The following is a 24897-nucleotide window of genomic DNA, read 5'->3' as shown; positions in this document are numbered from 1 at the left end:
AAAAAGAGAAGTTGTTCATATGACAGTAAATGGTCTACGTAGAACCTTATATGCATTCCCCATCACAGACGCATCTAGCCACTACTGCTGAGCTCCCCCCCCATCAATCACACCATGGCATCAGTCTAGAAAGAGACCCCTGTCGATCCTCTATCACAAGTGGTTTAGGGCCAGTAACACAGCCACAACTGGTGTATTGCAATACTCTCAGCTCACACGCACTCTAATTTCAACAAGAGCAACTCCGTTCCGCAATGACTTTTACGCGAGTGGGGAGACTGCAATCGGAAGTCTGTAGCAGCTGGTTCTGAACTGTTGCTACCTGGGACTCTGGCCTACACTTCAACTCAGATTGCACCTGCAAATATTTTTCAAGTTGGATTCCACTGCAAACCAGATGATGCTTTCATCCTGGAACGACATTCCTGCCCAGCAGCACCGACTGGGCTATGTAAAGCTTTTGCAATAGGACCAGACTCCCAAAACAATCCATCCTGTTCTTGTGAGAACAGCTGCAGTGGTTCCATACAGGCGGATGTTAGTATAATGAAGTTTGGAAAGAGACCTCCTGCCTCAAGTTTCATGGTCTCCTTACTTTAGGACTAGACCCCTAAAGTTTGTTGAAATTTTTACATGTTCATGAAGTAAAGCTCTTCCTTTACACCATCCCTTTGCAGTTATTTCACAGCCCAGAGCTGTGATTTTTAAAATCATGCAACATCTCCCTACATCCGACACGTTTCATTTTGCGGTTTCTTACAGCTGAGCACAAGGAACTATTGCCTTGCTTAAAAAGCCATGCAGCTCCTAACTGAAATCAAGAAACATATGAACAGTGATACACATTTATAACCTGTGGTTGTTTTTTATTCAGCATGTTTAAGTTAAAGTTTATTACATTCATACACACTGCAGCTCCAACCATAAGAAATATTGACCTAGACAATTTGCTCCCTTGAAGTTTTCTACAACAGCACTTCCCCTGGGAAAAGTTTACCAGTCCCAGACACAGATGTGTGTCCACCTTTTTACCCATGCTCCCATTTTTGTGCAGGTGGACAACAATGCTGTCTGATTGTATGAGCAACACCCTGGATAAGCTTTAACTACTGCTGGTCACATCCTTGCTTGGGTGGGTTTAGCTTACAAACTCCGATTCTAGAAAAACAGGGATGCTTTTTGTTCACCTAGTTGTGTGGCTCATCACCATAGACTATTGCTCCAAATTCACCCTAATAAGGAAAAAAAAATTCTCTTGTACCTTTGGCCAAGGAATAACATTTTGCAAACTAACAACTTTGGTCAGTTTCACCTGTGCAACTCTCTAGTCTGCAATAGGATTGCATAGATGTGTACATAATTTGAGTATCTATTGGAATTTAATAGTTCTACTAATTATGCATGAACAAAACAGACATTTGGTGCATGAGGTGACACTTTTACATATCTGTGTCTAACACATTCAAGGTTGTGTGTCGATGGATATCCCTGTAGTTTGCATGATGTATATACACATCTTATTTGTATCAGATCTTTAGAGAATATAGCTTTCTAATTCTGCAGCTACCACACTTTCCATGGGGTAGCACAAAAACCCAGAAACAAGTTGTTCACCATCCATTCCCTGCGCCCCCCCAAAAACCTCAGCAAGCAAACTTTCCATGTAGACACTGATCAGAGGGCTCACACATTGACAATGTCCCTACTAAGCTGAACACTCCTACACTGGAGGATGGTGCTTCAGGTAAAGATGAGAACTCAAATGTTAATGCACAAGGGTAAATCAAGAATTTGGCATTGAAACCACAGCTCATGATGCCTCTCTCTGCATACGTCTGCTCAATTACATGTTAATACTGTTCATAGCATAATGTATTTATGTATATTAAACACCCATGGCTAGCATTGGGGCATTCCAGTACAGTGACCCCAGCTTTCTGGTATAAACTGAAGTTGCCTTTATTGAAGCCCTGGCCCCAAGAAAGCTACACACGGCAACTAAAACAATGGGTTTTTTTTTTAATGTAGGGGATTCTTCCAGATACAGGGGGAAGAAAAAAAAAGGTAAAATTGAGAGGGCAATACAAAGTTTTACACAAATGGAACGAGCTTTACAGTCTGCAGCACAAAGTCTGACATACAAAATAAAAAAGTAAGTCACATAGTCTGGGAATTTGTACAGTCTTAATAGGGTCTCTCACGGCGGTCTTGTCTGTGGTCACCCCTGTGGAGAGAAAGGGGAAGGATTAGGACTGACTGGCGTGGGCCAGAATAAAGGAAGTATTTTCAGCTGCTTGTGGGTGAAGCTTAGTGATGCTTATAAACAGAAACAAGTCAATAACTGTTTTAGATGTTGTGGCATTATCCACATTTTACAAGAGGAGAAGTGACTTGATCCCTTCTGACCTTAACATAGATGAATAGGGCATTATGATCCTCTCGTCTGACCATCCAGTACAACACAGGCCGGAATCTCACCCAGCGATGCTGGCATCCAGCCCATGATGTGTGGCAGAGCTACAGATGACATTTGAGAGGCACCAGGCTTGATTTAAAGACCCAAGTGACAGAGAATCCATCAGAACCACCCTTGTAAGTTGAGCCAATGGTTAGTTACTTTCACGATTTAAACAAATAACCCCGGGTCTGAACTTGTCTGGCTTCAGTTGCCAACCACAGAATTGTGTGCCTGTAGACTGATCAAGCCACGCCCCCTAACTGTCTTTTGGATTAGCTGACTGGGTTGAGATGGTCACCAGTAGGCAGGTTTTTGCAGACCATGAGTCACACTTGCAGCTGTACAGAACCAGGAGTAAAACCCATGACAGATGATCACATCATGCCCTTTCTGTGCCAATCTGCTTACCTGTTATCCATCTTTCCTGGCCCAAATCCACCGCCCCGATCTCCGCCTCTGCCTCCTCGGAAGCCACCCCGATCACCACCTCGGCCTCCTCGGAAGCCGCCACGGTCATAACCACCTCTGCCTCCGCGGCGCTCTTCCCCAAATCCTCCTCCTGCAGAGGGAAAAACATGCACAGGAGTGAGACTGGTGCCAAGAATACCGCCGAGGCAATATCATTCGGAGCATACACAATCGCACCCACCCATGGAGGCCTGCCCCCTGCTGGTGGGCAGGAGAAAGAATGGTGTAAGTTACCCATGTGTGGTCCTCCGGGCCCATCGGGCTTTGGTGCCTTGCACTGGTTGCACTCATTACGCCATGAGAAATTCATGTTCTCACAGGTCCTGGAAGATGCAGTATTTGAGGAGAGGCATTAGTGTCAGGTAAACCCAAGAGTTTTAACCCTTGGTTCCCCCACTTGCCAGAGCCTCTACTTACGGGTTAGGGCACTTCCAGTCCCCTGCGCGCTGCTGGCCACCGCCTCCACTGGGGAAGCCACCTCTGTTACCTCCACTGGAGCCACTGTTGCCACTGCCTCCTCCACCTCCGCCACCAAATCCACCACGACCCATGGGCCCTACGTAAGGAGGGGGAAGGAGAGAGGTATCAAAGGGGTCCGCCTCACTGAAAGGGACATGTTTATCTGCATCCACAACCCGCAGAGCGCTGATCCTTTGTGCAGGCCACTCCCCAAGCTCAACCACAACAGCACCTGAGAGTTGGATTCAGCAGTTGTCTCTTGCTAGCAGCCTCTGGTTAACTTCCTATAACCAGATCACGACTTATTTCACTCTCAGCCACACCCCTTAACTGTGCTTCTCTTGCTGCAGAGCTGGCTGGACAGTGGGTATCCCAGAATGCACTGCCACAAATGTTTTGTTACATCTGGTCACTCACATGCTGAGGCAGATTTTCCCAGCGTGCACTGACACAGATAAGATTATGCCACAGATGAAAAGTGGATACAAAAATCATGGCTGACCCATAAGTGTATTGTGTACCTATAACCCACAGACAAGCTCATGTGATAGGGAGGGGGGCTCTTAACAGGGCTGACTTTTAACACAAGTCTATATGGCTAGGCCTTAGCTCAGTCTCTATAATGGCTGCTAGACTTGGTTGGTAGTATCCAGATCCTGAAGAACAGATCACTCTCCTGTTGGGGTGGAGCACCCATCCCCATCAGGAGCAAACACATTTCTAAATACCTCCACGGCCTCTGCCACCCCGTCCATTTCCACCGCCACGGTTGAAGTCCGCCCTCCGGGTAGCGAAGGAGACTTTGATGGGGTTGCCAGAAAATTCCTTTCCTAATTGGAGGAAAGAAACCAGACATGTCAATTTCACCTCATACAGAGCTTTACGATTGGCTTTGTGATGGTCTAAAAGGAATGTTCCCACCCCACTTTAACCCACAGCTGGTTGAATTTTTTTTTTTTTTTTTTTTTTTACGTAATTCCTATCCTGGGATGGAAATTTGGATTTGATTTGTCCCATGTTGGGATGAAAACTTAGAATCAATTTTTTAAAATTGGGAAGTTCTGATTCAAATAACCAGTTTGATGTTGCTAGATAGAAATATGGAGTTTCTGCTTGGCTTGACTATCTGTCCCAGCAGGTACTCTTTAGGGAGCTGCAGTTCAGATGCCTTGTGGAAATAAGGTGTACATTTAACAGTGAGTAATTAACTGTTGGAACACTTTACCCAGAGTTGCGGTGGATTTTCCATAACTGACCATTTTAAAATCAAAATTGGATGTTTTTCCTACATGCTCCAGGAATTATTTTGGGGGAAGCTCTCTAGCCTGGTGTCACACGAGATCAGACTAGATCACAGTGGTCCCTCTTCTGGCCTTAGAATTGCTAAAGATACATCTCCAATGCACAACTCCGTGGCTGTGTTTTGTTAGTTTGAGACCACAGTGCATTGTGGGAGATGTCGTCCAGCCAGGAAGCCTAGCTTTGGAAGCCAAGAATGGGCTGAGGAGGACCTGAACTGCAACTCCCAGGACTGTGATTGCCATATTGATGCAGGTGAATGTCCTCCCAACTAAAAATGGATTTTCCCTAATGGAAAACAAAATTCCAGCAGAACTGAAATTTTCCCACAGAAAAAAAAAACCAAAACCTCATTTCAAGGCAACTTGTTTTCCCACTAGAGAAACAAACCAGCAGGATTCCTGACCAGCAGCGCTTTAACCCCTCTGTCTCTGAATCAAAGCAGGGCACTACAGCCAAGGGCTTTTCCACACATGGAGCTATTCCAGAACCACTACTGCATTTAAAATTCACTTCCCACTTTTAAATTTGAATTAATTTCCAAATGTAGACAAGCCTTAAGACATGGCATGAAGAATGAATCCTACTCATGCTGAAGTTAACTGAAGCCCTGCCCTTGACTCAAATGACTGCAGCATCGGATGCTACAGTAGCCAAGTATTATGCAAGACATAAGTATCATCCCCATTTCACAAAGAGAAAAATCTAAGGTTCAGAAGGGAAGTGACTGAGCAACAGATCACTACTAAAATTAGAACTCCTCCTTCCCTGTTCTAATCCAGTAGCGTAGATCTCACTCCCATCCCAGAACCAGGGACAGAACCCAGGAGTCCTGGCTCCCAGCTCCACCATTTATGCTGCTTCTTCAGGAGCTCCTTGGCCCAGCTGGATGGAAGCAACTTACCATCAAACCAATCGATAGCTGCCTTGGCAGATGGGGGATCATCAAAAGACACTGTGGCTTCCCCCTTTAGCTTCCCGGTCTCACGGTCTGTGTACAGGTTAATCATGGGCTGCCCAGTTTTCTTGTTTGTCTGAAACACAAACAAGGGGTACATCTCATGATCTTAGCTTCTGGAGTAACCTACAGCTGAAGGCCACCCTGTTCACCTCCCTTATTGGGCAGACTGAAAAATGGAAGGAAATATTCTATTGCTTTAGACTAGGGACTATTTGAGAAATTGGCATATAAAGGATCTCTGAAAACCATCAACAATAAGTCATGAGTAAGGCTAAAATTGTGTCATGGTTATTTTTAGTAAAAAAATCATGGATAGGTCACAAGCAATAAACAATTTCCAAAGAGAAAACAGGACACCCGCTCGCCCTAGGTATCCCTGTTCCCCTCCCTCCACATGAGGCCGTTGCCCTCGCTAGAACCCTGAGGAGGGTCCCCTCAGGAGGCTGTGACCTGTTGCTGGACCTTGTAGGGAGCCACATGAGGCTGTTGCTGGAACCCTCCTAAGGCCCTGCTGGCTGCCAGCTCCAGTCCCTCGGCCCCTGGGGCTGCAGTAGAGAATGGAATAGGGAGGTCTCTGGAAGTCACGGATTCCTGATTTCCATGACAAACATAGCCTTAGTCACAAGGATTGCAAGATGGTCACAGCAGGGACTGCCTTTTTATCAGTCAGATCCACACTGGCACAGCACAAGTCTAGGGTACTAGTAATATCTGTATACTGCTTATTGAGTACCTTCCATCGTTCAAAGCTTTTTAACAAACTAAACCTTGCTCATTAGAAGCATATATCCCAGTTCTATAGTGATAAAACTGGGAGTCTAATGCAGGAGTGCTGAGCCCTCATCTCACCTGCCCTATCCCACAATATCCCCCTTCCCTGAACCAGAAATACAGGAGTCCTGACTCTTATTCTCAGCTAGTAGACCAAACTCCCTCCACAGTAAGAGTGCTTGGATTGTACGTTAAGGGCAAGACGCAGAGGGACAAGAGAAGTGCTGTTTTGCCATGCTGTTCTTGCTAACCCAGACTATTGAGTTCCCTGTGCTGGTACCTTAATGATTCCTATTTGCTTGAAGTAGTCAGCGACCGACTCGATGGTGACATTTTCACCGAGTCCCTGGACGAAAATGGTGTTGTTGTCAGAGTTATCCTGTTCAGAAGCTGCAAAGTAAGCGAGTGTCACTCAGTTTCATACCCAAGGATCAAAGATTGAGAAAAAATTATCCCGCTGTAGATGCTACAGCAATAGCTGTGTAACAGCTTCTTTAACAAGACCACACCTTAGTAGGTACTCCGGCTACACGAGAATTTCATGCATACTTTCAGTTTAAGCTGCTCTAAATTAGCTTTTCTTTTTGTGAAATGGGTATGATGCTTATGTCTTAGGGAGATGATCTGAAGTTGATCTAATTTAACACAAAATACTCCCACAACACAAGAGGTAATTGATACTGTGAACCCACACTTATTTGGGAACAGTCACCTACCAGGATCATGGCGCGGTCCTTGGTCCCGGGGCCCTTTTGCACATGAAAATAAGGAGAGATCTAGTTAGTTGGTGGAAACCGACTCCTCTCCCACACATACTAAACATATTAAAGACAGCAGGCCAGTGTTGGTACATGTGCTCTGAATGTTGAGCCTACATTTACTTTAGCCAAAGGCAAAAATTCTGTGAAGTCAGAGAACTTAAGGTACTTCGAAGACAGTGCTGCAAAACCAGTGACAACTCCTTTTTCAGATGTCATACTGCACACAGAAAACGCCTCTTTCCAACTCTACGTGGAAGGTCAATTACAAAAGCCCTCCTAACACATGTTTAATTCTGCTTAGCATCACGTTCTGAGGTCTGTTTAAATTGAGACCTTTGCGTATACAATTTAAGGAGCTGCTACCCAAAGAGATCTTTGTCCACATGTTTTTATACACCTTTGTCATTCACATCCTTCCGTAACATCAGGTTGTAGCATCATACCACTTGCTACCCTGGTTAGCGTCACAGTATATAACCACACACTTAACAGCTTTAAGATTTATGCAGCGATATAGTGGCTTTAGCCCATGCCACACATTTACAGTGAACTAACCTTGCATAAATATAGCTTTGTTTCACTTAAACCATTATTTACCTATACAAACCATTTATATATTAGTATTTTTGCTATATTTAGACATTTCACCCATTATACCTTTAATCACACCCAGATCAGATCAATAATTATCTTAATGAACCTAAAAGCATATGCCCAACACTGGTCTCTTAAAACTAAATTGACCTGGTCAAGAGATCATTCATGCCAAACCCTTTTCAGCAAACCCATGGGAACTCTCCTGGAAGTGTTCAGATACATTTTGTTTGGTATGTTTGAGTGCAAAAATACCTTTTTTCTTCTTAAGATATAAGCTTAAATATAAACCATCTTTCTTAAGGTATAAGCTTACAAAACCATGTGATGTAGTCAAAGGGAAGTTTACACAAGACCAAAAATTCATTCCAGTTTTTGGGGACGTCCCCCATTTTCTTTACCAGTAACCATAAAAAGGTACGTAAACTCTTTGCATCATTATCCTCAGGATTGCATGCAATTCCATCACCACATTTTAACTCCAAAAAATCACCAGCACTTAAAGCTTCTTGTGTGTTTTGTTTTTTAAAAAAGGAACCACACACAGACCAGACACTTCTAGGAAGTAGCACTTTTGTTTTCATTCCCCAAAGCACACTTTTTTGTGTGTGTCTTGTTGCAAAACATTCAACCAAGATGTATTGGCACCAAGAACTTTGGTCAAAGCAGAAGCCCAGTGGATGTAGAAATAAGTGACACCATATGTATCTCAAGAACTCATTTGGTATAGAGGGCTGCAGAGGGTGCTCCCATAGGTTATATCTGATAAATGGTGGCTTTTCCTAACGCATAAAGGTTCTGCATATGAAAGACAAGTCTCTGGAAAATATATATATACTTTTTTTGGTTCAAGTTTTGAACTCTTTGGACTTACCACCAAACTTATTGAAGCCACCACGCTCACCACCGCTGAGGAGATAAGTTAGAAGATAATGAAGCTTTTTCCATGGCTAAAAGGTTCACTAAAACTACCAGATCTTAAAATCCTGACCAACACTTGTTTTTTCCAGTTCTTCCTGAAAGCCTAAAGAATGCTCCTTTCAACCTTGTTCTGTCCCTCAGCATATTTAGGCTTTTTTATTTATTTATTTATTTAAATACACCCTTTTTGTCTTGTAAAATTGGAATGGACAAATCTAACACAAGTGCAACTTTGGCTTCCAACCTTCTCCTATTACTTCAGCCGTCGTGATGTACACTTGAGACAATGCTGACTCCTCGATGCAGTCCTAGCGTGCGTACGAATCCACGAACCGCATGTTACAACTTATTTGTACAGTGTATTCCCCCCGCCCTGGTGTTGATACCACCTAAACATTGATACGTAGAATATTTGCTTTGAAAGCATATAAAAAAAGCTAACCCAAGTTCCCTAGCATAGCATAATAAACTGATTGACCACTAAGCCTGGACCTAACATAAGCTCTCTCCCTTCCTCACCCTTAGCTAACATGTGGAAGGTGGAGAATTGATAAAGTTCATTGACTTTCATACCTGTAGCACATAAAACGCAGAGTTTGTTAACAGATAACATGTAGTGTTAACAGCAGATAACAAGTAACATCAATACTTTGATTTCCCCCCCAACCTAATACTCACCTTTCTAAAAAACACAATTTAAACTCCAGATCAACAGAGTTCACAATCAGTATTATTTAACAACTGTTTCTCAACCTGTCGTTTCTTTTTAATAGACCACTGAGCAACCCTCTGCTGAGGGAGGATTGTTACACCAGGGCAGTTTAAGACACTGCTTTTCTGTGTGTATATAGTGAGATAAACCAAAAGCAAGTCATATATAAATGTGATCACAGCTGCTGAAGCTGCTAATTGGGTGCCCAAATACATCCTTTAACCCATGGAATATCTCCAGTGTGTGGATGGACCACAGAGTTAACCAAGTTTGCAACACAGGTTGTAAGCAACCAGGTTGGGAAGAAGACACAACTTCTCCTCTGACTGAGGAGACTTACATCCCTTGTTTCTTACCAAGATGACCCAGGTGCTTTGGTGAACAGATTATAGCACCAGATAAATTGCAAATAAACCCTTGATGTAGAGAGATTTATACGCCCTTTGAATAGCAATATTTATAAACCTTCAGTATATACCTAGACAGAGTAGCATGTGAATTCCAAGTGCTTGCTGAACTTTCATTGTGCATTTCATATGTTAAGACACACGTTTGATGTCAGACACACAACTCTGATAGTAACCACCAGTGGGGTATTTTACCCCCATGCATAAATTGTCTACTGTAAATATGAACCTACACTGGTTCTTAAGGTAGACAGTAGTGGGACTCTGCCCCATACATACAAGAAAAGCTTTTATAGCCATTCAATCTCCACCCCCCATAAAACATTGCAACTCCCTTAACACATGCAGTATGAGGACATGGCATTCCACCCATGCATCCAGGAAGAACTTCTACATAAGGCAACACACCCTCCCCAACATGTTAATTTCAGACAGTGCTAGAGACAGTAACATTTCAACCCACTCCCTCTCCCACCACAAGCGTCTAGACACCTACCCCATGCCTCCACGACCGCCACGGCTGCCTCTTCCACCACGGTCAAAGCCACCCCGGCCATATCCTCCTCTGCCCCTGCCACCACGGTCTTGCTGGCCACCTCCGTAGCTGCTCTGATCCTGGCTACCGTAGCCGCCACTGCCACCACCACCACCACCACTCATGGATGACTGGTCCTGGCCATAGCTGCTGGCTGGGGAGAAGAAGAACATGTGCTCAAAGTTACACAAGGAGGACAATTTCAGTGGTCAGAGCAGGGGCACTGGAATCAGGACTCCTGGGTTTATCCACAGCTCTGGAAGGGAAGTAGGGTCTAAGGGGTTAGAGCAGCATTGAGAGTTCATATTCCTAGGTTGCATTTCCAGAGCTGCCACCAACTTGCTGCATAACCTTGCAACAGTCTCTCAATATCCAAGCCTGCAGGCTGGGGAGGAGAGGAAATAAACTCATGGGGTTAAAAGTAAGATGCCTGCATGAATAACCCTTAAAAAAAGGGTAACGTATCAGCTTTAAGACAGACACGTGTAATCCTCCTTTGAGGACTGTAGTGACTACTGCTCACTATCAGGCTGCACAAATTTGGATTCCCCTTACACCAAGTTTCCCCAGCTTTCAACCCTGACACACAGAGCACAATTAGGATCAACTCACATCCACTGCTGCCCCCGCCACCGCCTCCTCCGCTGCTGCTACTGCTGCTGTACTGGCTCTGCTGACCGTAGCTTTGTGGAGGGTTGTAAGAAGGCTGCTGCCCATAGGAGCTCTGCGGTTGGCTGCTGTAGCTGGATTGCTGGCTGTAGCCTCCACTTGGGGGCTGGCCATAGCTTGTGCTTTGGGAGCTGCTTCCATAACTACGGATTAGAAAAGATCACTGCCCTTTACGTACACATCAAGCCTCTTTTCAACCCACCAGGTATTTGGCTTGATCAGGGAGATAGCTAGGTCCAACAGATAGAGCACCAGACTGACTCTTGGGTTCTCTCTGCAGCTCTGGGAGGGGAGTCTAATAGGTTACAGCAGGGGGGTGGGGTCTAGTGGGCTAGAGCAGGGGGAAGGGGGAGCTGAGACTCCTGGGTTCTACACACAGTTCTGCCACTGACTGTGACTCTGCGCAAGTCCCCTCCCCCACAATCTGTAAAATGAGATTAAAACTTCACAGTAGGTGTTGTGATGTTAAATATAGAAGCGTCTGCAAAGTGCTTTAAGATCCAGACACAGGGTGCTAGAAAGGGGAGAAGGGACACATGTAGGGAGATCTATGGGAAGACTAAGACTCTTTAGCCGTACCTTCCCGTTGTTGAGCTGGCTGCCGGTGGCTGGGAGTAGCTAGGATAGGATGAGGGTTGCCCATAAGATGTCTGAGAGGTCTGGCTGCTGCCATATCCTGTTGTTCCGTAAGCTGGAGGTGTTGACTGAGTGCTGTAGCCAGCTAGTAAAAAAGTTAAGAGCTCCTTAAAACATGGTGAAGCTGGGTCCCTTTTATACCTGAGCTGCACTGAAACAACTGAGAGGCACCAACATATCAACACTTCATGTCCCCACAGCTGCTTTGGGAAGGCAGTGTTACTTAGTGCATCAAGTACTGGATCATGACTGAGGAGAGAAGTTCTATTCCCAGCTCTGTCACCAGCCTGCTGGGTGCCCTTGGGCAGCCTCTTTGCTGCCCTGTGCCTCAGTTTCCCCATTTGTAAGACCGGGACAATGACACAAGATTTACTGTTCTAAAGCACTAGGTAAGAAATAAGCATTAACACCCTAAACCGCTATGTATGGGCAATCCCTCCATCAGCCCTGAAATGCAGGTACCTCTGGGGATGTGATACAGCAGCTGGTTAACAGATGCACAATTCACAGCTTAGGGGAGGAAGCCAAGTAGTGCAGCAAATTTTAGGCAATTCCTAACCTGTACATACATCAGGTGATGCAGAGACTCACTGTCTCCCCCATGCAGGATGGACGGTGATACAGAAGAGCCAGATTTTGTACTATGCAGCAGAGGTAAAAAGTGTTACAAAGGTGCTACTATGACCTGTTCAGGAAGCTGGCAACAGAGTAACTACCCTGGATATCCGGGGCTAAAGAGCGTACACATCCTCGAGGCACGTACCAGAGAAAGGTTATACTGGATTTATAATAGTTGCTGGGGTAGGGACTGAACCAGCAATATAGCTGCATTAACAAACTGATTACTTGATGGGACTGGCCATCTGGAGAGCAGACTGAAGGGCAAATACTTGGTTCTGTGTCACACGATAAATAATGCTTAGCACTCAAAGTGATTGGACTTGCTGCCAGTGAAAACCTGCTTCACTTTAGTCTGAGTTGAGAAAATCTCCCAGAATGCACCATGCAGCTGGATCAAGAGACTCTGGCACTTACAGCTTTGGCTCTGGCCATAGGAAGAACTGTAACTGTTTTGTCCATATGCTGAGGTGTCTGCAGACTGGCCATAACCGCTGTAGCTTTGCTGGCTGTAGGGCTGGCTGGTTTGCTGAGAGTATCCCTGTCCCGGTGGTGCTGGGTAGGCCCCATAGCTGAGGGAGAATGATCAGACACACCCTTCAGATTAAACATTCCAGATAAGAGGGAGCAAGGCTCCATAGTTAAGGCTGCAACAGTTTAAGGTCCCATATACCTAGGGAAATTGCCATGACACATCATGGCACCGTATGTGGTGCAATTTGGGAGCAATCACAACATGTCAGGAGCCCTGAATGCCCTGAGCAGCCACAAATCAATGAATTTAACAGCAGGGACTGATGGGGTTTGTCAATTGACCTACAGGGCAACAGGTAGAGAAGAGCTTTTTGCCATGTTTGAAGTATTAAGTGATTAACCCTCAAAATTCAAAATGACAGGTTAGGGCCTAAAGCATATGACTGAACTGGACATTCCTAAGGACAATAAAAATATCCAGAGTTTAAGAGTACCCTGCAAGGGACATAAAAGCTTCAAGTCCTAATGTGGCAACTAGCAGTCTCAGTCATGACCCTTTGCAATATTGTGCTAGATACAGAGTCCCCGCCCCAAAGAGCTTACAAATCAAGGGGGTCTAGGGAAGCTCCCTTTATGGTCAGGTTATTGCTTAACTCCGCTGTAGTGGGGCGTTATTGGGGGGACTTCTCTAAACCAGCTAATGCCGGCCACTGTTGAAAAACAAGAACTGGGGTAGATAGGTGTACTGATCCGATCCAGGCCACAGGGAACAAGAATGGATACCAGGCTAGATAGGCCCCTGGGTCTAATCCGGGGCATAAGGGAGGGGTTGGGTTATTGGGCTATGCAGGCCCATGGCTCTGATCCAGGGCTTGATGGTACCACTGATGTAAGACACCAATGAAAGCGGGATGAAGGGAAAAGATTCCTGGGATGAATCCTCCCAGTGTTCCAGTGATATGAGCCAGCACTGCCCCCCTTTTGCAGAGCCCAGACTGACAGCTCGGCAGGGGTATCTAACTCTCCCGTCCTTCGCACCAGATACTAACACCAATCTATGCTGCCCCACTTTAAACAGAAAAGCGGGGACGTTTACCTTTGGGTGGCCGGCTGGCTGTAATCTGCAAGAGGAAAAGGAACAAATTAGACACCAAAGCCCTGATCCCAAACCAACACCCAGCTCCTGTGAGGACACATTGGGGGGGAGTGGGGGATTGACATGGATGGGGAAAGGGGGGGCTGCTACAGCCCCCAGTCCTTGCGTGTGTGCAGGACTGCCCCCAACTGCCCCGACCCAACCCCCCCATGCCCTCCCCCCAAGTGCAGTGGGAATGGATCACCAGGATTCACCCTGATGTGGGTAGCACAGCACTGAGGCAGAAATGTCAGGGGTGGTGTATTTACACCCCAGCCAGCTGTGGGTGGCAAGGGGGGGCCTTTACCCCGCAGGGGAGCTATCAGGGAGCATTTACCCCGGGGGAGACGGGACACTGGGGGTTAGTTGGGGCTCACACACTGCGCTGGGCGGCCCCTTTAAGGCAAAGGGGGGGGGAAGAGACGGTTGATTGGGCAGTTAAGGTCCAATGAACCCGCGCCGCGCGCCAAACGCGATCAAGAGAGGCGGAGCGAGAAAGTCCCCGGATGAAAGACTGCGGCAAAAAAAGAGGGAGCACGCATGCGCCAACTCGAGCATGCGTGCCCAGGGCGACACCCGCCCCCTCTGCCGCGCATGCGCACCCTCACTTTCCTAGAGACGCGCGCAGACACCTGATCGTCACAACCGAGCATGCGTTACTCCGCGCGACGCCCTTCCTCTTCTCCGCCACCACGCGCGCCCTGACCGGCCACCCGACGCGCGCGCCTCCTCCCGCCTCCGGCGCGCAGGCGCCGTTGCCTCGCGCGCGCAGAAGGGAAGCGGTTACCCCCCCCCGCACAAAATGGCGGCCAAGGGCTTTGGTGGCGCAGTTTAAAAAAAACGGAGGGGGGGGGCCGGCGGCGCTGGCCGAGCCCCTAAAGCGTCGAGGACGGAGAAGGTACGAAACGGCAGCCACAAGGAGAGGAGCTGTGGACCCACCCCTTTCCCATAATGCACTGGGCCTCCCATCCCGCCAGCATCGGTTGGGGGGGGGTTGCTCTGATGGCGAGAGCGACCCACGCCCCTTGCCCAGCCCCTCTGCAGGGGACGGACGGACGGACGGACACGCGGGGTTCGCCCCGCCCGGGAGCTGTTACCGCGGGGTAACTTACCCCCCCCGGGGGGGCGACTGCGCTGCACCCTCAGCCCCTTTTTCCCCCCGGCGGCCGCCGCACAGGGGGGTGGCTCCCGCCCCGAGCCCCCCAAGGTGCACGTGGGGCGGGGGGGTCTGGCGCGGCCCTTGCCCAGCCCGCGGCCCCGATGGTTCCTGTAACCCGCCGCCCCGCTCCCCGCAGCCTTCCGCGCCTCACCGTTGGACGCCATCGCTGCCGCTGCTGCCGCCGCCCCGAGTCCCCTCCACGCGCTGCTGCTGCTGCTGCCGCCGCCGCTGGACTGAGCGTCCCGCCCCCACCCGGCGCCTCATATACTCTCCCCTCCCCCACCCCCTGCCGCCGGCCTGAACCAACTCCCCGGCAGCAGGGGGAGGATGGCGCGGCCCCAGCGCGGGGCTGCGGCTGCGGGATCTTCCCCCCCCCTCCGGGGCCGCCCCGCAGCCGGGCGCGTTGTTGTCCATGGGGCGAGGGTTGGGGGAGGGGGGCTTTTCGCTGTGCACAAAAAGCCCCTGTTCTGCATTCCCCCCCGGGGGGGAATGGCGCAGGCCACCCGGGGGAAGAGGAATGAGGTCATGGGGCAGGGTGGAAGGAACCAAAGTGGCGGGGGGGGGGAAGCAGTTTTCGTGTGTGTGTGTGTGTTTTCTGTGCGTGGGGGATGGGCTTTTGGGGGGTCTCTTTGTGTGTGGCGGGATGCGTGCGAGGGAGAGGTCTGTGTGCAGGGTCAGTGCTTGGGGCAGTGTGGGCCTGTGGGGTGAGATGGGGGTCTGTGTGTGAGAGAGAGACAGAGAGCTCTTTAAAAAAGAAAAGGAGGACTTGTGGCACCTTAGAGACTAACCAATTTATTTGAGCATGAGCTTTCGTGAGCTACAGCTCACTTCATCAGATGCATACCGTGGAAACTGCAGCAGACTTTATATATACACAGAGAATATGAAACAATACCTCCTCCCACCCCACTGTCCTGCTGGTAATAGCTTATCTAAAGTGAGCATCAGGTTAGGCCATTTCCAGCACAAATCCAGGTTTTCTCACCCTCCACCCCCCCACACAAATTCACTCTCCTGCTGGTGATAGCCCCTCCAAAGTGACAACTCTTTACACAATGTGCATGATAATGAAGTTAGGCCATTTCCTGCACAAATCCAGGTTCTCTCACTCCCTCACCCCCCTCCAAAAACCCACCCCCATACACACACAGACTCACTCTCCTGCTGGTAATAGCTCATCCAAACTGACCACTCTCCAAGTTTAAAACCACTCACTTTAGATAAGCTATTACCAGCAGGACAGTGGGGTGGGAGGAGGTATTGTTTCATATTCTCTGTGTATATATAAAGTCTGCTGCAGTTTCCACGGTATGCATCTGATGAAGTGAGCTGTAGCTCACGAAAGCTCATGCTCAAATAAATTGGTTAGTCTCTAAGGTGCCACAAGTCCTCCTTTTCTTTTTGCGAATACAGACTAACACGGCTGTTACTCTGAAACCAGAGAGCTCTTTGTGCGGCGTGGGGGGGAGAGAGCATTGTGGGTCTGTGTGCAGGGGTGTGTGTGAGAGAGAGATTTGTGGGTCTGTGGGCAGGGGTGTGTGTGTGTGACAGAGAGAGAGAGGTTTGTGGGTCTGTGTGCAGGCAACACTTGTTATACCAATAAGAGCTCATTGAATCGGTTGAAGACGGTGGATTTGTCCAGTTGTGTTGCTTTTAGGGCAGTGTGGAGTAGTGGCTAAAGCACTGGACCAATACTCAGGACTCCTGGGTTCTAGGCCACTGGACTGCTGCGTGATCTTGGGCAAGTCACTGCCCCTTGGCGTGCCTCAGTTTCCCTAATTAAATCAGGAATTAACTTCTCTGTAAAGCGCTTATAGATTGACAGACAAAAAGCACTAGATAAGAGCTACGGTATGTGTGTGTATATGCAGGACTGAGTACATGGGTTTATATAGATGGATAGGTACATGTTTGTGTCTAAATCTGTGTGTGGATCTGTGTTTGTTTCTCCAGGAGCTGAATCATCCTGTGCATTTTTGTTTATGGTATTTCCAAAAGCTGTTTTAATCTGGATTAATCATGTGTTGGCATACAGTGCGTTCACATTTCCAGTCTTGCTCTTGATTTGAGATGGCAAGCCAGTTCAATTGCTTAATAAAGCTTAGTGGGAACCCAGGCTGACCTTTATTCCCTGGCTTGCAAAGTTCACATATCTAAATATTTATAACAACAGTTCAGTTGTTTACTACACCTTCTTCTCAAATCCTAGAAGTACTTCCATGCTATGATGTTCTGTAGGGACGTTTATTAATGAGCCACCCTCCGATAACAAACCAGGAAAGAATTAATGCTAATAAAAGTAAGAGTTGATTTTAATGGTGGAATCAGGCCAGAGCAATTCCAAAGACAGGGAGATTTTAACCACTTCAGATTGCACAATATAGAGATTGCCTAGAATTTAGAACAGCTGGATTTCAGCACTGATTGGGGGGAGGGGTGTTTAAAAGGATTAAAAAGATCTCTGAAGAGTGCGTCATAAATTAGATTGCAAGCTCTTTGGAGCAGGAACTGTCTTTGTTCTGGGCTTGTCCGGTGCCTAATATAAGAACATAAGAGCTTCCATACTGGATCAGACCATGGTCCGTCTTGCCCAGTATCCTGTCTCCCGACAATGGCCTGTACCCAGAGCTTCAGAGGAAGTGTACAAAACAGGTTAATTTTAGAGTGATTCACCTCTTTCTTCCACTCCCAGCCTCTGGCAGTCAGAGTTCTAGGGTCGCCCTGAGCATGGAGTTGTGTCCCTGACCATCTTGGCTAATAGCTATTTGGACCTATCCTCCATTTATCCAGTACTTTTTTGAAAAAGTACTTCCTCTTCTTTGTACGACGTCTGCTGCCTATTAAGTTCTTCGGGTGACCCCTGGTTTTTGTATTGTGTGAAAGGGTAAATAGCACTTTTCTAGTCACTTTTTTCTAGTACAATGGGCTTAAGTGCTACTGCAATAGAAAGGATAATATACAGAAGTTTCTTCTCTGCATCTGACTCCCTGATCCCTTTTAAAGACCCATGACTTGCCCTTGTTCCCTCTTCTCCCCTGGTGTAACAATCGCCTGACCTTCCACATCACCGATGCATCCGATGAAGTGAGCTATAGCTCACGAAAGCTTATGCTCAAATAAATTGGTTAGTCTCTAAGGTGCCACAAGTACTCCTTTTCTTTTTGTCCAGAAAGGCATCTAGTCTTGATCTGAAGCCATGAAAAGATGGAGAATCCAACACTTCCCTTGTGGAGTTTGTTCCAGTGATTAATTACCCTCATTGTTAAAAGTTAGCACCTTGTTATTTCTCATTGGAATTTGTCTGGCTTCAGTTCCACCCACTGGTTCTTGTTATGCTTTTCTCTGCCAAAGTGCAGCCATCTCTGGGGTGGAGCCTGGTGGTCAAGCCACATACACCACCACCACTGTTGGCCTGCTGAGCTAAGGGCAAACCCGTGCTCTTCTGAAAAAAGCATCATGGGACCTTTGCTGGAGGAGACAAGATCTTGGTAAAATAAAGAGCTGTTTGCAGGATTTCTGGGTATTTCAAATCTGATAGCTCTTCCACTAAGCCATCCCTGGGAGAGGGGCAGGTCCTGAACTCTCATAAGCAATTCTTGTCCCAAGGAGAATCTGAGAGCATAAGGTTACCCGCAGCTATGAGTCTTAAGAAGTCACCCAAGACTTTGCACATTATTGCCCATGTGATTTAGGTCCAGTTAACTCCAATGTCCTACAGGGCAACAGATTGGGTGGCTTGCAGGGTGGCAGAATCCTCCTTTTTTAGGATCATCCCAGTTTAGTGCGGCCTTAGAACGTAATTCCATTTGCTGCAGGAAGGACATCAGTCCTTGGGTGGGGGAGAACGGAGTCAGATTTTTCCCTATTTTAAGAGAACCATAACATAACACATCCTAAAAAACAGCCTTTCCTCTCCTGTTCTGATCTGGCTCCAGAGCACGTTGTTGAAGGAAGATGAAGAGTCTTTCCCCCTTAGGACCCTGGTTCCCCATCTGGCTGGCTCAGCAGGGATTGGTATATAGGAACGAAAGCTGTTAGGAGTTATCTCTTCTGCGTTTGTACAACCCTTAGCGTGACTGAGTCCTCGGCCAGGACTGGGGTCTAACACCTGAGATTAGCTTTTCTTCAGGGGCTACAACAGTATGTGATGGTCATCAACCAGACTTCCCAAGGCAACACACCTTTATTCTTAGGGTATTCTTAGGTATTTACAGCCTAAATAACTCACCTGCATCACATCCCACTGTTCCTGAAGAAGCTGTGGCCTACTGGAGTCACATACAGTCCCTGACCCACAGTGAGACATAAACCATGAACTTAATACAACATGGCCCCCAAAGATACTGCATGTGGTTGCAATATCTGTCACCCCCATTTGCACAGATTGGGTGGCAGCGGGGACTTTGGCCCAGAACTCAGCAGGAATTAGGTACCTAAATACCCTGAGGGCCTGACCTAGAGGAGCTAGTACCAGACCCTTTACTGGTTCAAAGCAGTTATTTAGCTAATTAACTCATTCTCCCAGACCTGAAGAAGAACTTTGTTAGGATCAGGAGCTTGTCTCTCTCACCAACAGAAGTTGGTCCTCACTCACCTTGTCTCTCTAATTAATTAATCGGTTACTAGGCTAATTAATCAGCATGATCAATCATTTGCACAGTGTGGTGAGATATCAGTCACTGGGTTTAAAGAAGCTCATGAACGCCATGATGGCTCAAAAAGCCCCTTTCTGTATGCAAAGCCTCCAGATCCCTGGGGAAACAAGAATTTGGACAAGCCAAGGCTGGACAGAGATGCGCTTTTCTGCATTGACGTGAAGGCAGTTTTTAAAGCATGTCCTTCTTTTAATGCAGTGCAAGACATTTGCCTGTTCTGTTCATTCCCTTTGAAGCAGCTGGCACCGTCCACCGTCAGAAGACAGAACACTGGGCTAGATGGACCATTGGGCTGACCCAGTCTGGCCGTTCTTATATTCTTACAGTCTCTGAACAAACCTCTCTCTCATTCAGATCGTCTTTTCAGTAACAATAAAATGTCGGGTTTTAAAAACACAGAACTGGAACTGAGTAGGAGCTTAATCAGAGTAAAGGCCTAATTCTGAGCCCATTTACGTCAGTGTAAATCAGGAGCAACACCCCTGGTGTTGCACCAGGATAAAACTGGTGTGAGCAGGGGAATCTAGCCCAGTCTGACTGTCAACCATCTAAACTAGATTTTCGCTCCATTCTATTTTAAACAGGACTAGGCTGCTGGAGTGCTGACCACAAATGTTTCATTGTTTCTTTGTACTCCTTCTTCTACCTAGATCCATTTGTTGTCTCTCATCTTATACTTAGATTGTAAATGTTTTGGGGTAGGGACCACCGTTTAAAACAAACAAAAGGAAGTATTTTTTCACACAGTGCACAGTGAACCTGTGGAACTCCTTGTCAGAGGATGTTGTGAAAGCCAAGACTATAACAGGGTTCAAAAAAGAACTAGATAAGTTCATGGAGGATAGGTTCATCAATGGCTATTAGCCAGGATGGACAGGGATGGTGTCCCTAGCCTCTGTTTGCCAGAAGCTGGGAATGAGCGACAGGGGATGGATCACTTGATGATTCCCTGTTCTGTTCATTCCCTCTGGGGCAGCTAGCATTGGCCACTGTCAGAAGACAGGATACTGGGCTAGCTGAACCTTTGGTCTGATCCAGTATGGCCATTCTTATGTTTTGTTCTGTGTTTATACAGCGCCTGGCCATGCCAAGGACCTTAGGCCCAATACAGTTCATGACTATAGCCCAGGGCTGGATTTAGGGGCAGGCATCCCAGGCAACCGCCTGAGGTGCCGGGTTTGGGGAGTGCCAGGCTCGGGGTGCTGTTTTTGTTGTTAGTGACAAAAGGGAAGGTAGAATGTTTGAAGTAACAGGTTTCAGGTGGTCCGTACGTGGATTCATTTTCCACAGACCTCCTAGAATGTTCTGGACCTTTGTAGAACCTCGTGGAACCTTCCAGACTTTCTGAGAACTACATTTTCCTTAAACCTCCTAGAGTGCTGTCAGCCATGCCCTCACGGGTATATACGGGGCAGGGCGTCACCAGGCAGTCAGTGAGATAGAAGAACAAATTAAAGTGAGAGCCCGGCTGCTATATTGTGAACCTTGTTTTATTGTGTAAGTGTGTTTTAAGACTTGAAGAGTGTAAATAGCAACTAATAGAGGACATATTTAAAAAGATGCCAGAGATATCTATTGAACCCTTATCTACGCACTAATATAAAAGAAGTACTGTTACGTCTTTTGCCATGCTTAACACGTCATGTTTGATGACCGTTCAATTTCTGGATGTTAGTACATTTCAGTTATTCTTAAAATTAAAAAGTTTCTATAAGCTTAGAGGAAACACTTTTCTTTATTTGCTTATATATGGCATGAATAAACACAGATCCTATAGCGTGCAAATGTATCGTCTTGTATGACAGGGATAAATCATGCGTGCAAATCGTGCATCGAAGTCGTGAAATGGGCTACATATGAAATAAAAAATAAGATATTAAAAAGTTTCACAGATGGGGAAGGGGGGCAGAGACACTCCTTGCCTGGGGAAACATTTGGGTGTGGAGCCCCTAGATGCTGTGATAACACAAATAATAATAATTCTGTTGTACCCATCACCAGAGTATCTGATTCACAACTGTTACTGTAGGTTTTTGTTTTTTTTAAAGCAGCCTTTCTTTTAAAACCCCTCAGGATCACAGGCCATTCAGTGGCATGGAATTATTGCCAGGTGCAGAGTTTCTCCTCAGGACAAAAAATGAATGCAAGTCGACTGATTAAAAAAAGGAGCGTGGGGAGGTGAGCTGAATTTGCAAATGAAAAAAAGCCCATTAACAAAATGTAGGGCTGGATTCTGTGTCTTGGATGGTCTGTGTCAGAGGGTCAGATACTGCAGTGATGAGCGGGGTATAAGAACCTATATAGAATAGAAAAGGTTTGGTCGGTGTCTTGGATCAGGATTCAGGAAGAAACTCGATTCTCCTCTCTGCCATCCCCCTCGTCTCTTCAGAATGGTTTCTTCCCGAATACAAGGCTTTCCTGTCTGTGTCGCTGAAACCGGTTCAGTCCGGCTCAGAGGCCCATGCGCCATTTATGAATGGCCTTGCTGGGCGTTGGCAAGGCAACCGTGGAAAGTAGGTCACTGGCTCAGTGCAGGACGGGTTCACACGGATCCCTACCACAGAGTGCAGGCGTACGCAGAGCTCTAAAGGTCCACACCAGTGTTCCCTCTAATTTTTGACAGGCCCTGCGTGCAAAAAATTTCTTCTGTGCAAATGTTTGTGCGCGCGGTGTTTCGCCGTGTGCGCGGGGTTTAGGATCTGTGTGCACACGCACACGTGCACAGCTTAGAGGGAACCGTGATCCACACACAGAGAGATCTGCACAGACCCACACATGCGTCACCAGAAACATCCAGCCCCGCACAAATACACACAGACCCACATCCAATCCCACACAGATTCACACAGGCCCACACACAAGAGCTTCTGTAGAGCTTCTCATCAGTTGATTGATAGATATTTAGGTCAGAAGGGACCATTATGATCATCTAGTCTGACCTCCTGCACAACGCAAGCCACAGAATTTCACCCACCACTCCTGAAAAAAACCTCACACCTATGTCTGAGCTACTGAAGTCCTCAAATCGTAGTTTAAAGACTTCAAGGTGCAGAGAATCCTCCAGCAAGTGACCCGTGCCCCATGCTACAGAGGAAGGCGAAAAACCTCCAGGGCCTCTTCCAATCTGCCCTGGAGGAAAATTCCTTCCTGACCCCAAATATGGCGATCAGCTAAACCTTGAGCATATGGGCAAGATTCATCACCAGATACTACAGAAAATTCTTTCCTGGGTAACTCAGATCCCACCCCATCTAATATCCCATCACAGGCCATTGGCCCTATTAACCATGAATATTTAATTACCAAAACCATGTTATCCCATCATACCATCTCCTCCATAAACTTATCGAGTTTAATCTTAAAGCCAGATAGATCTTTTGCCTTCACTGCTTCCCTTGGAAGGCTGTTCCAAAACTTCACTCCTCTGATAGTTAGAAACCTTTGTCTAATTTCTAGTCTAAATTTCCTGGTGGCCAGTTTATATCCATTTGTCCCAAAAGAGCTTTGCAAAGGAGATAAGTAGCATTGTACAGATGGGGAAACTGAGGCACGGGGAGGGGAAATGACTTACCTGGGGCACCCAGCAGCTGAGATAGAAACAGAACCCAGGAGTCCTGAGTCTCACTCCAGTGCCCTGTCTATTAGCCCAGCAAAAACGGCCAACCCTAAATATTCCCCCTCACACATGGTCGTACAGATACACCCACATCACATGCACACACACATATAATGAAAAACCTCCAGCCCAAAGACAGATCACCAAGCCAACACACAGAGCCAGATACGGATCACCTGTACACACCCATAGAATGGGAAATTGAAAACCTTGTTGTTTTCCTCTGAGCTGTCACCTAGGGCAATCTTGGTTTTAGTGCTACCTTTTTTTATTACAGGAATCAATTGCATTTCACTCTCTATTTTTTTAAAGGGACAGCCTCACTTTTATATTTCATCAATGAAAAGCCGTTTCAGATCCAACCACTGCATACATCTCTCTCAGTGTATGGTTTCCGAGTAACAGCCGTGTTAGTCTGTATTCGCAAAAAGAAAAGGAGGACTTGTGGCACCTTAGAGACTAACCAATTTATTTGAGCAGAAGCTTTCGTGCATCCGATGAAGTGAGCTGTAGCTCACAAAAGCTTATGCTCAAATAAATTGGTTAGTCTCTAAGGTGACACAAGTCCTCCTTTTCTTTTCTCAGTATATGGTGTTTCTCTTTAAGCCCCAGTTGCCCAAAGTTTAAGCCTAGAAGAGTCCATTAGATCAGCTAATATGTATTTCACAGGCCATTCAATTACACCCAAATAAATACCCCTATATTGAGCCCAACAACTTTAGTGAGACTTAGGGTATGTCTTCGCTACCAGCGTTAAAGCGTTGCTGTGGCAGCATGTTAACGTGGCTGTGTGGTCAGGGCTGTAAAAAACCCACTCCCCCGAGGGGTGTAGCTACCAGCGCTGGTGCCCTATTTACATGGCCACTTTAGAGCGCTGAAACTTGCATCGCCGTGGGGGTGTGTGTGTTTTTTCACACTCCTGAGCGAGAAAGTTTCAGCACTGTAAAGTGGCCATGTAGACAAGGCCTAGCATTCCAATCATCAGACGATTAACTGTTGTGTGCCCCAGGCAGAAAACGGGATGCCAGCATCCACTAGGGCCACACTACCAAGTATATGATTTAAATGGCAACACAAGGTCAGGGCCGGATTAACCTTTTGTGGGCCCCCATGCAGGCAGTGGACCATGGCGTAGGAAAGTCAGTCCCCAGAGCAAGGGGCCAGCCAGGGGCAATGGGGCATGGCGTAGCAGGGGCGGCCCCGCTCCGCCCAGCCCAGTGCAAGGGCACTATTTACAAGCCGGCAGTTGCCAGCCACACAGTGGTCTGCTGGGCCCTGTACTGACAGCGTGACCCTTCCCCTCGGGGGGTGGGCCCATGCCGTGCCACACAGCCCCCTCACCCAAGACCCTACTAACTCCCTATGGCCAGAGCCACCCTGGACCCACTATGCCCAGCGTCCCCCCAGCCCCTTCCACACAAATACACAGCACCCTGCACAACACCACTCCTGCCCAGCGCCCCCCGGCCCACAGCCCCACCACAACTGCCCAGCACCCCCCACAGAACCCCCCCCACTCCCTAGTGCCCCCTCACAGCCCAGCATCCCCCACCCCAGATCCCCAAGAGACCCACTCCCCTACACCCTGC

General features: G+C 47.3%; 1 protein-coding gene across 3 annotated transcripts; it reads right to left on the bottom strand.

The window, feature by feature from the left end:
- Positions 1-841: 841 nt before the first annotated feature.
- Positions 842-15277, bottom strand: FUS (FUS RNA binding protein). Of its 3 annotated transcripts, XM_077820540.1 has the most exons (15): positions 15189-15277; positions 13840-13864; positions 12687-12841; positions 11595-11736; positions 10959-11158; positions 10308-10500; positions 8646-8680; positions 7133-7165; positions 6697-6806; positions 5589-5718; positions 4114-4215; positions 3344-3482; positions 3161-3249; positions 2867-3017; positions 842-2224 (listed from the first exon to the last, which is right to left on the bottom strand). In XM_077820540.1, the coding sequence occupies exons 1-15, from the start codon at positions 15199-15201 to the stop codon at positions 2185-2187; spliced, it is 1557 nt and encodes a 518-aa protein (XP_077676666.1). In that variant the 5' UTR covers positions 15202-15277; the 3' UTR covers positions 842-2184. The 3 variants fall into 3 exon arrangements, with proteins under 3 accessions (XP_077676666.1, XP_077676665.1, XP_077676667.1); XM_077820539.1 differs by having other exon boundaries at positions 2867-3249; XM_077820541.1 differs by lacking the exons at positions 5589-5718; positions 6697-6806.
- Positions 15278-24897: the final 9620 nt, after the last annotated feature.

This window comes from Eretmochelys imbricata, chromosome 6 (genome assembly GCF_965152235.1).
Source record: "Eretmochelys imbricata isolate rEreImb1 chromosome 6, rEreImb1.hap1, whole genome shotgun sequence".
NCBI lineage: Eukaryota > Metazoa > Chordata > Testudines > Cheloniidae > Eretmochelys > Eretmochelys imbricata.
The sequence above is the reverse complement of the archived record's forward strand: the minus strand, read 5'-3'. Positions and strand labels throughout refer to the sequence as shown.

What these genes read in the sequence shown, in the direction of transcription:
- FUS (XM_077820539.1), bottom strand. An exon ending in AGCCAGCCGGCCACCCAAAG is followed by an intron (nt 12,842 to 13,839) that starts GTAAACGTCCCC and finishes ATTCTCCCTCAG; the next exon opens with CTATGGGGCCTACCCAGCAC. An exon ending in CTATGGCCAGAGCCAAAGCT is followed by an intron (nt 11,737 to 12,686) that starts GTAAGTGCCAGA and finishes CTTTTTTACTAG; the next exon opens with CTGGCTACAGCACTCAGTCA.